At 38.6% G+C, this 18405-nt stretch overlaps 1 protein-coding gene across 1 annotated transcript in view; it reads right to left on the bottom strand.

Annotated features, from left to right (window-relative positions):
* Window positions 1-792: 792 nt before the first annotated feature.
* LOC117332675 (fatty acid synthase-like) overlaps window positions 793-18405 on the bottom strand; it is a 29749-nt gene continuing 12136 nt past the window's right edge. Inside the window, exons 13-22 of the mRNA XM_033891675.1 lie at window positions 17924-18135; window positions 17237-17578; window positions 16421-16667; window positions 15974-16204; window positions 15292-15495; window positions 14314-14436; window positions 12242-12360; window positions 10789-11064; window positions 8796-9038; window positions 793-1914 (exon numbers count right to left, since the gene is read on the bottom strand). Of these exons, the coding sequence (XP_033747566.1) occupies window positions 1813-1914; window positions 8796-9038; window positions 10789-11064; window positions 12242-12360; window positions 14314-14436; window positions 15292-15495; window positions 15974-16204; window positions 16421-16667; window positions 17237-17578; window positions 17924-18135 (2099 nt within the window). The 3' untranslated portion in view covers window positions 793-1812. The remainder of the gene's footprint in view (window positions 1915-8795; window positions 9039-10788; window positions 11065-12241; window positions 12361-14313; window positions 14437-15291; window positions 15496-15973; window positions 16205-16420; window positions 16668-17236; window positions 17579-17923; window positions 18136-18405) is intronic.

The following is an 18405-nucleotide window of genomic DNA, read 5'->3' as shown; positions in this document are numbered from 1 at the left end:
GATAGAAGTCTTCCATTCATCAAACTTCATATTTGTCAAGTATTACACAACATTATACAAATTAGGTCAGTGTGACCTATATTTTCCTTTATATAGTACTTTATCTTCATGACTTGGATATTGAAGGATCCAAAATTCATCAACCACAGCAATTTACCGAAGATAACAAGAAGCTCATAAGCTGGAATGGTCATCTGACAAAACTACATAGGATTAACAACTAGGCTATGGGATATCCATAAAAATAGAAACACCTTGTAAGGTGATATCCCTGATCACTAATAACATGGGTAAGGTAGCAAATCCAAGGCCCCTTGAGCAAGTATCGCTCAGCTGTTTGCAGCTATGAAGTAAAAGCTAGACTTTGTTAGAAGACTGAATACATCAGTTTCAAAACTGATTCAGGTTATTGATAGAACCCAATTTCTTTTCGATAATACGTCAAAGACATGATTTCAACAAATTTTGATGTCAGACCATTGTAACAAATTTTGTAGCACTTTTTGCCAGCTTGATATTGACCAAATAACATGACCCAGGCCTTTTGGTTATTTGAAGAAATTTTGACCTAGGCCTCTGGTTATTGAGAAGTAATTTATGCAGCATGATGAGGAACAGGTCATCATAACCCTACAGGTAAGATGACAATACACCTGTTATTGTGTGTTTCTTGTATTGATGCTGAAATTGTCATAAAAGAAGAAACTCATTCGGGGTACAGTTTTATAAATTTATTTTCAAAACAACAAAAAATAGATTATTGAATAACAAAAAAACAAAACATTATATAGGTAGAAAAAAGTAATATACAACATGATGTAAATATATATTTATATATACATGTATGTATACAATGAAACTTAACATATTCACAGGTATTTCATAAATACATTACATTGTATATATTTTAGCAGGATAGGCAATTCAAGTGCCAATAATTATGAAAGAGCTCTTGCAGATGATATTCTCATTGTCAAAAATCTTGCAGATGATACAGACACTCTCAGAAGTACATTACATACATGTACTTCCACGCGACATCCTATGTGAACCTTCACAGCACAGGGGCACAAAACTCTAACTCGAGTGTATTTCAAAATACATCAACAAATACTGATGAATCTACATGTACATTAATATAATATTACATTCCTTAGTGTAACTGTCAATCACAAGCTAAACAACCTGGGGATTACAGTACAGTATGTTTCTACATTATTTAGTCACCGCAAATGTGCTCTGTTATACCACCTATATTTCTCACTGCATCCGAAAATTCTTAGTCATCACAAGCATTTAACAGTTCCCCACAGTTTTCAAATTCCACACATGCCATGATAAACATAATCTATCCTACTTGTCCATAATCACAGGCTCCAAAGTACTGGTCAAAATTTTTGGAGCCTTTAATTAAAGTAAGTTTAACAGACTATTATTCTACAGCCAAGTCCTCCAAGGATTTTTCAGTCAGTTCTACTCCTACGAATCGCCTAATTCGCCTGTAATTTTAAGTCTCCACAAACCAACATTATATTATGTCACTGGTATGATGTACTCCTGGTTTGAGTCCATGAACATGACAATGGTACCAGTATCTCCTCCAGTAAATTTTACCCAAGGCCTTCGAGTAATTTTAAGTCTCCACAAACTAACATTATATGTCACTGGTATGTTTTACTTTTGGTTTGAGTAATCACGGGCCGGGCTATGGTGTCAGTATCTCCTCCAGTAAATTTTACCCAAGGCCTTCCTGTAATTTTAAGTGATTATATGTCACTGGTATGTTGTACTTTAGGTTTGAGTAATCACCGGCTATGGTATCAGTATCTCCTCCAGTGCCTTACGACAGCTATCTGTGGCCCAGTTGTTGTGAGTAAATTGACAACTGACAATATTTACAGTGCCATCCACATACTGTAACAGAGAAAACATTGAACTGTACATTCCACCTCAGAATATATTTACCCGTACATCATGTAAAGAAAATATTTACCTGTATATTCCACCTCTTAGAATATTGTCAGCTCTTAAATATTCATCTGTATTTCTAATCTCATTAAAATACTTACCTGTTCATTCCATCCAATTAAAAATTTACCTGTACATTAAATCCCATTAAAATATTTACATGTAAATGTCATCTCATTAAAATATTTAACTGTAAATGTCATCTCATTAAAATATTTACTTGTACATTTATCAAATTAAAACATTTACCTGAACATTTTTCATGAAAACATTTGCCTGTATAGGATATATTTGTTGATTGTGCTTCTGAAGAATAACAGGGATGGCAACAAAAACCGCTGATGGTGATCACTTATTAATCAGGCATAATAACGTATACAGAGTCATTTGGATTCCAACTCAAATCAACATGGATCTTCTATAATCTCCCATTGTTTCCAGCACAAGTGACTGGATTCTGAGACCTCTATTTCAATAAAAGCACTGCGACATAGTGGGACAGCTGGATTAGTAGTGTCTGGATGGTTGGACAGCTGGATTAGTAGTGTCTGGATGATTGGACAGCTGGATTAGTGGTGTCTGGATGGTTGGACAGCTGGATTAGTGGTGTCTGGATGGTTGGACAGCTGGATTAGTGGTGTAAGGATGGTGGGACAGCTGGATTAGTGGTGTAAGGATGGTGGGACAACTAGATTAGTGGTGTCTAGATGGTGGGACAGCTGGATAAGTGGTGTCTGGATGGTGGGACAACTAGATTAGTGGTGTCTAGATGGTGGGACAGCTGTATTAGTGGTGTCAGGATGGTGGGACAGCTGGATTAGTGGTGTCTGGATGGTTGGACAGCTGGATTAGTGGTGTCTGGATGGTTGGACAGCTGGATTAGTGGTGTCTGGATGGTGGGACAACTGGATAAGCAGTGTCTGGATGGTGGGACAGATGGATTAGTAGTGTCTGGATGGTTGGACAGCTTGATTAGTGGTGTCTGGATGGTGGGACAACTGGATAAGCGGTGTCTGGATGGTGGGACAGCTGGATTAGTAGTATCTGGATGGTTGGACAGCTGGATTAGTGGTGTCTGGATGGTGGGACAACTGGATTAGTGGTGTCTAGGTAGCAGTGTACAGTAAAAATGCCAAATTCTGAAAAATATGGCACATGCTTTAGATATGTAAACATTGCCAGTTAACCTTACATATAACCTCTAATAAAGTATATATATTTGAAATCTGTACAACATTTGCAATTTTAATAGAGCTCTGAAGGATAAGTAAACTGATATTTTCTGTGATTTTTAGAGCTGTGAATACCATGGTAACAGCTTAAAAAATTCTCAAAAATTGCAAAATATTATGATATTTGACCCAAAATGGCACAATTCTCTACACAATTTTTTTTCTGAAACCTATTTAAAATTAGATATCTCTATCCCAAAGACAGAATTAATCTTGTTTGGACATATGTTGTAAATTAAGTTTTTCCGCTATCTTACCTTTTCTGTGGGCTTCCATTTTGCGCTGTAGGCGAAACTAAATTTCCTGTGTAAACACACGTTCGGAAAATCCGGATATTTAAAATCCGGAACCAATTTATTGATTTTTGTTTTAACAAGAGATCCCAGAGGGATCTTGGCGCCCACCATTGAATGATCTTTGTAAGTTCCATGTCAGATTGATCTTTTCTCTATTTTTCCCTTCATTTTACTAATCTGTGCAAATTGAGACATCCCACCAGTACTTTTCAAACAAGGGAATCCTAGCTATATAAGAAATTTGAGATTTAACGATAATGGCTGTTTGTTTGCCAGGTTGTTTTCAGGACAGACTGGTCCAAAAATGCAATACAAGGGACCAAGGGGAACCTACTTATGAAATTTGAGAAAGATCCATTCAGTACTTTGAGAAATAGAGATAACAAACTTCAATTGTCAAAATCCAAGATGGCGGTCTGTCGGCCATATTGTTTTCCAATTGATCTCAAAATGCAATAAGCATAAAGAGGCACCAAGGGGAACCTCCATATGAAATTTGAGAAAGATCTCTTCAGTGCTTTCTCAGAAATAGCGATAACAAACTTCAATTGTCAAAATCCAAGATGGCTGCCTGTCGGCCATGTTATTTTCAGATTGGTCTCAAAATGCAATAAGCATAAAGAGGCACCAAGGGGAACCTCCATATGAAATTTGAGAAAGATCCCTTCAGTACTTTCTCAGAAATAGCGATAACAAACTTCAATTGTCAAAATCCAAGATGGCTGACTGTCGGCCATGTTATTTTCAGATTGGTCTCAAAATGCAATATGCATAACTAGGCACCAAGGGAAACTTACATATGAAATTTGAGAAAGATCCCTTCAGTACTTTCTCAGAAATAGTGATAACAAACTTCAATTGTCAAAATCCAAGATGGCTGCCTGTCGGCCATGTTGTTTTCAGATTGGTCTCAAAACGCAATATGCATAACTAGGCACCAAGGGAAACTTACATATGAAATTTCAGAAAGATCCATTCAGTACTTTCTCTGAAATAGTGATAACAAACTTCAATTGTCAAAATCCAAGATGGCTGCCTGTCGGCCATGTTGTTTTCTGATTGGTCTCAAACTACAATATGCATAACTAGCACCAAGGGGAACCTTCATATGAAATTTGAGAAAGATCCCTTCAGTACTTTCTCAGAAATAGCGATAACAAACTTCAATCGTCAAAATCCAAGATGGCTGCCTGTCGGCCATGTTGTTATCCGATTGGTCTCAAAACGCAATATGCATAACTAGGCACCAAGGGGAACCTTCATATGAAATTTGAGAAAGATCCCTTCAGTACATTCTCAGAAATAGCGATAACAAACTTCAATCATCAAAATCCAAGATGGCTGCCTGTCGGCCATGTTGTTTTCCGATTGGTCTCAAAACGCAATATGCATAACTAGGCACCAAGGGGAAACTACATATGAAATTTGAGAAAGATCCCTTCAGCACTTTCTCAGAAATAGCGATAACAAACTTCAATTGTCAAAATCCAAGATGGCTGCCTGTCGGCCATGTTGTTTTCCGATTGGTCTCAAAACGCAATATGCATAACAAGGCACCAAGGGGAACCTACATATGAAATTTGAGAAAGATCCCTTCAGTACTTTCTCAGAAATAGCGATAACAAACTTCAATTGTCAAAATCCAAGATGGCTGCCTGTCGGCCATGTTGTTTTCCGATTGGTCTCAAAACGCAATATGCATAACTAGGCACCAAGGGGAACCTACATATGAAATTTGAGAAAGATCCCTTCAGTACTTTCTGAGAAATAGCGATAACAAGAATTGTTTACGGACGGAGGGACGGACGGACGGACGGACGGACGACGGACCACGGACGCAGGGCGATTTGAACAGCCCACCATCTGATGATGGTGGGCTAATAAATGTGAAGCCTGTATGTACTACTTCATACTGGATATACCAATTATAGTGTACATTTATTTTTTCATTTTTTATACATATCATAATACAGGAGTTATTTGCTTAACAAAAAAATTGCCCATGGCCAGGCTGTCTTACTGTGGTGTGCTACCTTATACATCACTTTTGTTAACTCTAATTTTACTAAAAACCCCATGAATGTCTAGAATATGTTCCGACGAACAAAACGACATATCGGGTTACTGTGTATCTTTAATAGTCACCGAGTATTGCTGATTTCCCTGAGAGGTGTATTTTGACAACTTTTTCTCCCAATCCAGTAATAAGGGGAGGTAATTTTAAAGATGAAAACTCCCATAATTCTGTATATCTCTTGAATAAAGTTGTGCTTTGAGTTGAATGTGGTACTTTGAGTCTCTGTGCATGTAATCAAGCAAAAAATACTATACAACTATCAAATTTAGCCTTGTAATATGACGTCATAGTTACCATGACGCCATCAGTAACTATGACGTCATCAGATGGTATCTATGACGTCATAGATACTCAATGGTGTCATAATAAATAACCAAATTCCTTTCCAAACCTCAGCTTAGCAACACATGCAATATTCTAACTGATAAATCATGACATGACATCCAAGATTTCAAAATGTCATGCCTATGACATCACAGTCATCTGTTTCCACCCCGGTAATTCAGATATGTACCAATGATCATATGAAAGTGTCCGCTGATCCCATTTTATGCGGAAAATGCTATTTTTTCTGCTTTACCGAAGGAAGTGACAATAATTGACAATATTGTATCAACCGTACACTCCATCAATTGAAATTACATGCTTACCAATGTATAAATAAATTGAAAATAATGGTTTCACCAAATATTTCAAAAAATAACACTTACTGTAATAGTTTCCATGGATACGGGGTAATAAATCAGGTAAAACAAACCAGAATTCAGTCTATATGGTTTGTTAGATACCCAATAAGTTATTTTGGGTTTGTTATAAAACATAGAATATCTTTTCAATTTACACTGACTCATTAACATTATGCTTAATTAATCCACCCTTAAAATGGGTAAATATGCGAGTTACCTCCCTTGATTCCTCTAATATGACAAGCCTGATAATAAACAAGTTTTAAATTGTTTTTATGCATTTTTGAGCAATAATGAACTAAAATGAAGCTTAATCAAGCATAATTAAGCACAATTTCCAAAAAATAACATTTTTCAGCCCTTATAAGGTAGCAGTGTACAGTAAAAATGCCAAATTCTGAAAAATATGGCACATGCTTTAGATATGTAAACATTGCCAGTTAACCTTACATATAACCTCTAATAAAGTATATATATTTGAAATCTGTACAACATTTGCAATTTTAATAGAGCTCTGAAGGATAAGTAAACTGATATTTTCTGTGATTTTTAGAGCTGTGAATACCATGGTAACAGCTTAAAAAATTCTCAAAAATTGCAAAATATTATGATATTTGACCCAAAATGGCACAATTCTCTACACAATTTTTTTTCTGAAACCTATTTAAAATTAGATATCTCTATCCCAAAGACAGAATTAATCTTGTTTGGACATATGTTGTAAATTAAGTTTTTCCGCTATCCTACCTTTTCTGTGGGCTTCCATTTTGCGCTGTAGGCGAAACTAAATTTCCTGTGTAAACACACGTTCGGAAAATCCGGATATTTAAAATCCGGAACCAATTTATTGATTTTTGTTTTAATAAATGTGAAGCCTGTATGTACTACTTCATACTGGATATACCAATTATAGTGTACATTTATTTTTTCATTTTTTATACATATCATAATACAGGAGTTATTTGCTTAACAAAAAAATTGCCCATGGCCAGGCTGTCTTACTGTGGTGTGCTACCCTAGATGGTGGGACAGCTGGATTAGTGGTGTCTGGATGGTGGGACAGCTGGATTAGTGGTGTCTGGATGGTGGGACAACTGGATAAGCGGTGTCTGGATGATGGGACAGCTGGATTAGTAGTGTCTGGATGGGGGGGGGGGGGGGGGGGGGGGGGGGGGGGGGGCAACTAGATAAGTGGTGTCTGGATGGTGGGACAGCTGGATTAGTGGTGTCTGGATGGTGGGACAACTGGATAAGCGGTGTCTGGATGATGGGACAGCTGGATTAGTAGTGTCTGGATGGTTGGACAGCTGGATTAGTAGTGTCTGGATGGGGGGGGGGGCAACTAGATAAGTGGTGTCTGGATGGTGGGACAGCTGGATAAGCTGGATAAGTGGTGTCTGGATGGTGGGACAGCTGGATTAGTAGTGTCTGGATGATTGGACAGCTGGATTAGTGGTGTAAGGATGGTGGGACAACTATATTAGTGGTGTCTGGATGGTGGGACAGCTGGATTAGTGGTGTCTGGATGGTGGGACAACTGGATTAGTGGTGTCTAGATGGTGGGACAGCTGGATTAGTGGTGTCTGGATGGTGGGACAACTGGATTAGTGGTGTCTAGATGGTGGGACAGCTGGATTAGTGGTGTCTGGATGGTGGGACAGCTGGATTAGTGGTGTCTGGATGGTGGGACAGCTGGATTAGTGGTGTCTGGATGGTGGGACAGCTGAATTAGTGGTGTCTGGATGGTGGGACAACTGGATAAGCGGTGTCTGGATGATGGGCCAGCTGGATAAGTGGTCTCTGGATGGTGGGACAGCTGGATTAGTGGTGTCTGGATGGTGGGACAACTAGATTAGTGGTGTCAGGATGGTGGGACAGCTGAATTAGTGGTGTAAGGATGGTGGGACAGCTGGATTAGTGGTGTCTGGATGATGGGACAGCTGGATTAGTGGTGTAAGAATGGTGGGACAACTAGATTAGTGGTGTGTCAGAATGGTGGGACAGCTGAATTAGTGGTGTAAGGATGGTGGGACAGCTGAATTAGTGGTGTAAGAATGGTGGGACAGCTGAATTAGTGGTGTAAGAATGGTGGGACAACTAGATTAGTAGTGTCTGGATGATGGGACAGCTGGATTAGTGGTGTAAGGATGGTGGGACAACTAGATTAGTGGTGTCAGAATGGTGGGACAGCTGGATTAGTGGTGTAAGGATGGTGGGACAGCTGGATTAGTGGTGTAAGGATGGTGGGACAACTAGATTAGTGGTGTCTAGATGGTGGGACAGCTGGATTAGTGGTGTCAGGATGGTGGGACAACTAGATTAGTGGTGTCAGGATGGTGGGACAGCTGGATTAGTGATGTCAGGATGGTGGGACAGCTGGATGAGTGGTGTCTGGATGGTGGGGCAGTTTGGTTAGTGATGTACGGATGGAGGGGCAACTGGATTAGTGATGTCTGGATTGTGGGGCAAATTAATCTGTTTAATCCGAACTGTGTCTACCAATCGACAATATGATTTCAGATTTCACATTACAAACCTGTTTGAGTCCATAATCTTGATGTCGCACACAGTAGCTTAGCAACGGTTGTGACGATCTCAGCAAGGTCACATCACCCTTGATATTTGATGTCCACACCAAGGTTAGCGCCAATGAGGAAAGCATGTGGTAGATCCTGATTGCCATGGTAATGTCCTCTGCAATTAGATGAGGCTGGAGAGTAGTCAGGTGTGATGCGACTTCCTGTATCTTTCTATCAAAAGACTTCTCCTCTTCAAGTGTCTGCAAAATATGAAATCAGTTCAATTTTTAATGTATTGACTTCCACCAATTTACATGTCAAAAAGTCAATCTCTGGTAATAATCCCACCCATATCTATATTATATATACAGTCAAACCTGGTTAATACTTCAAATTAAGCAGTTTTCAATATAACCGAGGTCCAACCTGTGGCAGACATACTTCAGTACTGTGTACCGTCAAACAACACAACATTGTATAATTAATCGATTTTATTAAGTCAGTAAATAGCAATTGGTTCAGAATGATTGTATTTTCACAGTTTCGAAGAAATTAAGTTTAATTGGATTGTAAAAGTCTTAAACTGTAAGAGTCTTAGACTGTAAGACTGAAGTTTAATTGGATTGTAAAAGTCTTAGACCATAAGACTGAAGTTTAATTGGATTGTAAAAGTCTTAGACCGGAAGACTGAAGTTTAATTGGATTGTAAAAGTCTAAGACTGTAAGACTGAAGTTTAATTGGATTGTAAAAGTCTTAGACCGGAAGACTGAAGTTTAATTGGATTGTAAAAGTCTTAGACCATAAGACTGAAGTTTAATTGGATTGTAAAAGTCTAAGACTGTAAGACTGAAGTTTAATTGGATTGTAAAAGTCTTAGACCGGAAGACTGAAGTTTAATTGGATTGTAAAAGTCTTAGACCATAAGACTGAAGTTTAATTGGATTGTAAAAGTCTTAGACCGGAAGACTGAAGTTTAATTGGATTGTAAAAGTCTTAGACCGGAAGACTGAAGTTTAATTGGATTGTAAAAGTCTTAGACCGGAAGACTGAAGTTTAATTGGATTGTAAAAGTCTTAGACCATAAGACTGAAGTTTAATTGGATTGTAAAAGTCTTAGACCGGAAGACTGAAGTTTAATTGGATTGTAAAAGTCTTAGACCGGAAGACTGAAGTTTAATTGGATTGTAAAAGTCTTAGACCATAAGACTGAAGTTTAATTGGATTGTAAAAGTCTTAGACCATAAGACTGAAGTTTAATTGGATTGTAAAAGTCTAAGACTGTAAGACTGAAGTTTAATTGGATTGTAAAAGTCTTAGACCATAAGACTGTAGTTTAATTGGATTGTAAAAGTCTTAGACCGGAAGACTGAAGTTTAATTGGATTGTAAAAGTCTTAGACCATAAGACTGAAGTTTAATTGGATTGTAAAAGTCTAAGACTGTATGTAGTTTGTTTTTGTTCATTTTAAGTTTGTGTACACAGTTTCCAGTACATCCCGGCTACTTTCCAGGAAACAGTAAGGTCAGTAGTCTGTCCTGTTTGTCGATGATTATGGTGTTTTCATGAATTTATTTGAGGGTTGTCTTCCTTTTTTATTACTGTCATTGCTCATCACTATCGGCTGCATGCATAATAATAGCGTAAGTACCTTTTCACAATGCATTGTGTATGGTTAAATAGTATCACTCAAGATGTGACAGATTGAGGACCAACCTCGGATTACTCGAATACAATGTATTCCTCGAACTATTAATCAGGTCCCCACAAGGTTCAAGTACGGGGGGTTTTACTCTGAAGAGATTTTGAAAAAGAAAATTTGATTTTTCACACTTGTGATCAAAGGTTTAAGTCCACATTGCAATGTAATATACAAACTAAATGAGAAAAAAACATTCTGACTTACAGATATATCTGTCAAAAGAGAAAATCATCAAATCAGATAACTAGTTTAAAATGTTTTAAGGAATTTCTACTATACATAAAATCTAGGTTTGGTGGTGTAAACTTACCTTTATTAGAGTTATCTCCCCTGTGAGAGATTCAAGAAAACTACGGAGAACAGTGGTATTCTGAGCAGGCCAGGACAGATTTCGGAGGACCTTGAGTTCATCCCCATAAAGCTGTGGGATAAAAGAAGGACTCCCGTCCACCAATACAAGTTTCCCAATTTTTGTGTTGTCTTTGTGGAATTTTTCCAGCTGATGTCTCATTTCCATGGCAACAAGACAGCCAAATGACACCCCTACCAGGTGATATAGCTGGTCTGGTATCAGGGTGTCAATCACCTGTAGAGTTAATGCAAGTTACCACTGATAAATTGAGAAGACATTATTTCATTTTTGAAAAAAAAAATTCATAATTTTATGTCCTAGAAATTCTTTGTCTATTTTAAAAATAAAAACAAGAATTACGTGTTATTATATGTATAATCGCCTTTCCTGCTTTGTTAATATAAGTATTTCACACGAGTACTCAAGGATGTATTTGAAGAGACTAAAAAAATTGAAGGTCATATATCAAAGTGCTAAATAACCAGATACCTATTAAGTAATAGGCCTGAGAAACGCAGAAATTATTGAATTGCATATGTAATTGAATGGTTTTTATACCAAAAACACCAACCTTGCAGACATCCATGAAATGCTATAGTGCATACTACCCATAATATATATATGATTGTGGTTTTGTTGGTCTAGCTTTTTCAGAAACAGAGCTAAACACAAAACATTAACTTGTAAATGTTGCTGTCGAAAAAAAACCCAAAAAACCCACCTATGTGTTGCCTATCTAACATCCATGGTAAGTGACACAAAAAATATCACCCGGATAGGTCAGCAAGGGCCCTACTATTACCTGACAGGTCAGCAGGGACCCTACTATTACCTGACAAGTCAGCAAGGGCCCTACTATTACCTGAAAGGTCAGCAAGGACCCTACTATTACCCGACAGGTCAGCAAGTCCCTACTAATTACTGACAGGTCAGCAAGGGCTATTACCCTAGAGTTGAGCAAGGTCCCTACTATTACCTGACAGGTGAGCAAGGACCCTACTATTACCTGACAGGTGAGCAAAGGCCCTACTATTACCTGACAGGTGAGACCTACCTCCTATTATGCAACAGGTCGGCAAATGCTATTACCCGAGAGTTGAGCAAGGTCCCTACTATTACCTGACAGGTGAGCAAGGACCCTACTATTACCTGAAAGGTCAGCAAGGGCCCTACAATTATGTAACAGGTCAGCAAGGGCCCTACTATTACCTGACAGGTGAGCAAGGACCCTACTTTTACCTGACAGGTCAACAAGGACCCTACTATTACCTGAAAGGTCAGCAAGGGCCCTACTATTACCCGGCAGGTCGGCATTAACTCTCTCATCTAAACTATTGGTGACTAAATGGTACACAAAGTTAAAAAACAAAATCTGAAAAAAAATATCATTGGTAGTGATGTGATGGTTTACCTGTAAGTAGTAAGCAGCTATTGTCTGAATGGAATGTGTCGGGACATCTGTGGTCAACTGGATGCCATACAATGGTGCCGCCACACTGGACACCAGATCACACACACTGGAAACTGTTCCTGTGTATGGCAACCAATGCAGTTTTTGTAGAAAATGATTGAATCATTATACCTGTGACTTGTCTTAACCTCTCCAAGACCTCCCCATTATACCATTGTCTTAACCTCCCCTCCCCATTATACCATTGTCTTAACCTCCCCTCCCCATTATACCATTGTCTTAACCTCCCCTCCCCATTATACCAGTCTTAACCTCCCCTCCCCATTATACCATTGTCTTAACCTCCCCTCCCCATTATACCAGTCTTAACCTCCCCTACCCATTATACCATTGTCTTAACCTCCCCTCCCCATTATACCATTGTCTTAACCTCCCCTACCTATTATACCAGTCTTAACCTCCCCTACCCATTATACCATTGTCTTAACCTCCCTCCTCATTATACCATTGTTTTAAACCTCCCCTACCCATTATACCATTGTCTTAACCTCCCCTACCCATTATACCATTGTTTTAACCTCCCTCCCCATTATACCATTGCCTTAACCTCCCCTACCCATTATACCATTGTCTTAACCTCCCCTACCCATTATAACATTGTCTTAACCTCCCTACCCATTATACCATTGCTAAACTCCCACCCTTTTAACCATTGTCTTAACCTCCCCTCCCCATTATACCATTGTCTTAACCCCCTCCCCATTATACCATTGTTTTAACCTCCCCTCCCCATTATACCATTGTCTTAACCTCCCCTCCCCATTATACCATTGTCTTAACCTCCCTCCTCATTATACCATTGTCTTAACCCCCTCCCCATTATACCATTGTCTTAACCTCCCCTCCCCATTATACCATTGTCTTAACCTCCCCTCCCCATTATACCATTGTCTTAACCTCCCTCCTCATTATACCATTGCCTTAACCTCCCCGCCCCATTATACCATTGTTTTAATCTCCCCTCCCCATTATACCATTGTCTTAACCTCCCCTCCCCATTATACCATTGTCTTAACCCCTCCTCATTATACCATTGTCTTAACCTCCCCTCCTCATTATACCATTGTCTTAACCTCCCCTCCCCATTATAACATTGTCTTAACCTCCCCTCCCCATTATACCAGTCTTAACCTCCCCTCCCCTATGATACCATTGTCCTTAACCTCCCCTCCCCATTTAACCATTTTCTTAAACCCTCACCCCTCACCATCATACCAATTTGCCTTATAACCTCCCCTCCCCATTTACCATTCCGTATCTTAAACCTCCCCTCCCCATCATACCATTGTTTTAACCTCACCCCCTCCCCATTATACCATTGTCTTAACCTCCCCTCCCCATTTATACCATTGTCTTAACCTCCCCTCCCCATCATACCATTGTCTTAACCTCCCCTCCCCATTTAACCATTGTCTTAACCTCCCCTCCCCATTATACCATTGTCTTAACCTCCCTCCTCATTATACCATTGTCTTAACCTCCCCTCCCCATTAAACCATTGTTTTAATCTCCCCTCCCCATTATACCATTGTTTTAACCTCCCCTCCCCATTAAACCATTGTCTTAACCTCCCCTCCCCATTAAACCATTGTTTTAACCTCCCCGCCCCATTGTCTTAACATTGTCCTATTCCCCTTTACCAATTATACCTTTCTTTTGTTTTTATCCCCTAAATTAACATATCTAACAATCTAAAATCTTAATATTACTAATGTATCAGATATTGAGTACCTGTCATTCCACACAGATATTTGAGTTTTCTAATTTGAAACTCTTTTTTGAATTTGATACAATATATAGGATGGCAGCATTATGTTCTTAAAATGTATCTGAAGGAGTTGCTGGATAATTCATTAGACGTGAAGGTACTGTATTTTGTAATTAATAGATCATGAGATATTTTTTCTATTTTCATCACTCTGAACTCTTCAGCCAATAGTTTTATATACAATTTTAGAGGCTAGTGAAATTTGAACCTTATGGGGAAGAAAAACAGAAAGTTGACACCTCACCTCCTAAAGAATGGATGATAAAAACAGCAGGTTTATCATTGTCAACGTCATTCAATCTTTTGATGGTTTTCATGGCAACCAGATCATCTCTAGTGATGCACACTTTGGAAGCTGAGTTCTCCACTATCATAAAAGATTTACATCCATTTGATTTTCACCAAACACAGAGTTACTATGTGCCAAAAATTACCATTTTATGCCTTCAAAAAAAACCCCACAACTTTATGAATAAAACTTATCATTCTTGAGCATTAAAAATCACAATAAAACAAACCATAATGACTGGTCTGCATGAAGTTTACCTTCAAGTTATGTATATGGAGCCAGTCATGCATTATACACAGTTACAAATTAGCAAGAAAAGTTCTTCCTTAGGATTTAGCCAATTCACAAATCATTTCTTGGCTAATTAGCAAATTTATTTTTCATTAATAACCGATAAAGACAGTTACTGAAACTTATTAAAAGTTTTTTAACTTTAACAATAATCAGCAAATCCAGTTAGGCCAGACTGTATGCCATATATCTCCCATAACCACCAAACAGAAGTCACGCAGACTCTCATGGATTTGGGGTAGAAATCCAAGATGGCAGCCACTTTGACATTTGACATGATGACCTTGCCTATGGGTAAGTAGCCTTCTAGTTTTATTACTGACCAACATTACTTCATAATACCATAGAAAAAAGGTTGCCAATCAAGAGACATCATTTGACCTTGGCTTTTAAACTGATGATCTTGATCATTGGCCAGTTAAGTATTTGTTTAATTTGACCAATTTCGCTTCATGGCATCATAAAGAACATGCATTTGTATTACTTTAAGAGAAAAAAAATTTAACCTTGACCTCTGACCCAATGGCCTAGAGAATGTTAGATTGTCACAAATGAATTGCTATTAAATATTAACCAATTCATACTGTAGGATCAGCTGTTGACTTAAAATTGACACTTATCTTTACTTCCAGAACAACTTACAAGTAGTGTTGACCTCAGAACGGTCCAAGTCTTCCTTCAGCATCTTCCTGAGTTCGCGAATCGTCAGTGTACGGATTTCATCTACAGAAACACTAAGGTCAAATTCATGGTCAAGAAGTTGTTTTATTTCAGCCAGCATTAGGGAGTCAAGTCCAATGTCGACCAAAGGTTTGTCAGAACTGGGGATGTTCCCTGGCTGAATACCTGTAAACAAGGAAAAGCTTACCTGTTTTTAAACATAAAACTACCAGGTAATATTGGACAGAATTGTGATCTACTTATAAATACATAATATGACAACAGACAGGAAGAGGTATGATACCAGTCACTTTCTGAGATATTTCCTTATCTAATATGACTTGACTTGAGATTTAAACACATTTGACCCTGTGACCTTAAAAGTAAGTCAAGGTCAATGATTTGACCAATCTTTGTAGCCCTTCATCCCAGCATGTAACATGTAACAGGTCTCTTGGTCTCTTGATTAAAGAAGTTGTTTGAAGGTAGTTGATGCTGGAGAGATGACTGACAAAACATCATGGAATAAGCTAGCCTGTTGTTAGTAAATCTGACAATAGTATTGTGTTACTGTCCTGCTCTTTAATACTGCTAAATGATCCTTCAGTGTTACCTTCCTCCATGGGACCCAAGAAGCTGAATGGATGTAAAACATCAAATTTACCAATGATCTGGAGTACAGCTGTTGTGATGTCCTTTCTCTGTCCTTGGGCCTGTGTGCCAAGGTCATCAGTCTGTGCAGGGACGTAACTCGACACTACAGGGTGGGGTTGGTGAAGGAGTGTCCCTAGAACCTCCAGACAGGACACTAGTCTCTGAGGAAGTGTACCTCCCACCACAGTCTTGTCGCTGGCTACACCCACATCACCAATGGCACCCCACTGGATTGCCAAGCCTAAATAAGTTGTTTTTAATATTATCATAATACTATTTAATAGGTTTTTAATTGTTTCTATTCATTTCTAGTAAATATAAAATATCCTCAAAATGAACCAATCCTTGTTTTAAATAATGTAAGGTTTTATTTCTTCAGATCAATCATCTGACACACTTTATGTATTATTTAATGATTCCCAACAAAATGATAAACAGTTTCAAACAAACATTTCACCTGGCAAGCCTTCAGCTGACCTCTTCTCACACACTCTCTCCATCACAGCATTGGCAAAGCCGTAGTTGGTCTGGCCGGCATTTCCAAAGCCACTGCTCACAGAGGAGAACACAACAAACCAATCAAGGCTCTCCTTACATCTGGTTCGGGTCTCCAGGTCAAGGTTCAGCACAACGTCAATTTTGGCCTCACAGACAGCCTTGTAATTCTCCATTGATTGATTCTCAAACAATCCATCTTTTAGCACCTATACACCAGAGGGCAGACAATTACAACTACATCATACCAATATAAACAAGTGCAATCAATGATTGCGAAGCTCACCAGCAGTAGCAATCACACAATGCATTCACTTTTTATGTATGTTTAAGTATGTCATTTTGATATTTTACGTCACATAATATCACTCCTAGACCTCTAATTGATGTATAAACCGAATTAGAAGGGTGTGGACTTGCAAGCTTTCCAAAAACTTTCCCCAAAATCTGGTGCCAAAAAAGTTAACAAAATGGTAAAAAAAATGTGAAAAAAATCACAATTTTTTTCTGCATGATTTTGCCATAACATCACTCTTGAACCTCTAATGCATGTATACACCAAATTAGAAGGATGTGAGGTGTATACCGTTGGACTATCCAAAAACTTTAAAGTGGGGTGGAATGCGGACATCGATGCGGATGTCGGTGGTACAGAATTAGCTCACCGGTTACGAGTAACCGGTGAGCTTAAAATGGTATGTGAAATTCTGTAATCAATTTTCAGTGGAAATCTAAATCCTAAATTTTATACAAACCATTTTTACTAAACTGTACATACCATGGCTAGATGGAATATACCAGCCAGTTCACCCAGACTCTGTGCTTCATCAAACAAATCCTTGGTTCCTGCTGGTGTTCTAATATCGTCGTTCGAGATTCTCACGGTGACTCCTTCATCCTTCCACAACAGTAACTTACGAGCCTGGTAGCTGTTTTTGACCCCTGACCTTGACACAAGGATAATGTTTCTGGCACCATGGTCTATCAGCCACTGAGCCAACTCAATGCCAAATCCTCCAAGTCCACCAGTGATGATGTACGACTTGTTGGCAGGGCAGTAACACTGGGGTACCACAGGGATGTCATCTGGCAGCACCTTACTCGGTGTACTGGGCACTATCTATGGTAGAGCAGTTATACAATTGTATTACATTATCAAACCTTTATGTCCCCTGAGAGCATCTCTAGGTTCTTATGAACCACTCAGAGGCACAATATTATGTAATTGTGAAACATACATTTTTGTGTTTAAGTTTAATGTTCTTTAATTGTCATCCAATTGACTTAGAATTCTCATCATCTACCTGGATGGTTGTTAACCAAAGATGACTATTTTCATACAATCCAAATTGATCTCAGTGATGAAAAACTTCGGTTAAACACCATGTATATTGTTGCCTAGGAAAAAATGGATTTTTTATGAACTACAGAAAAAATTGGCATCAACAGAAAACCTGTAACAAACCTCCACCAGTATTTTGGAGGCAGATCCTTTCTCAGTTATCATGGCATCAAATGCTTCCTTCAGCTTGTTGGGAGGGAAGGAGGTGAAAAGGAGGGGCTTGACAGTGCCATTATGCATGCCTTCTTGAAGAATCTCAGCTACACATGGCATGTCCATCTCCTTGAGTGATTCAATCCGGATACCCTGGAGTTCATAGCTACCCTGGAGTGTTCCTACAAAGGAGCATTAAAAACAATGAGAAACTGGCCTAGAAAAATAATTTCACTTGAAATGCATAGTTACCGACAGTAAGTCATGGTAACTTACATCAAGGTAGAGTTTGACCTTGACATACAGCATTTGATCTTAATGTACCCAATTTAACTTTACCCTGAAGTATAATGACCTCATGATATATAATATTCGACCCTGAGGTGGTCTTTCACCATGCATATTGACTTCGATATTCAGTGTTTGACCTTGATGTGCACATGTTTGACCTT

Source organism: Pecten maximus, chromosome 1 (assembly GCF_902652985.1).
Source record: "Pecten maximus chromosome 1, xPecMax1.1, whole genome shotgun sequence".
In the NCBI taxonomy this organism is placed as follows: domain Eukaryota; kingdom Metazoa; phylum Mollusca; class Bivalvia; order Pectinida; family Pectinidae; genus Pecten; species Pecten maximus.
Note: the sequence above shows the minus strand (reverse complement) of the source record. Positions and strands in the feature narration are given on the sequence as shown.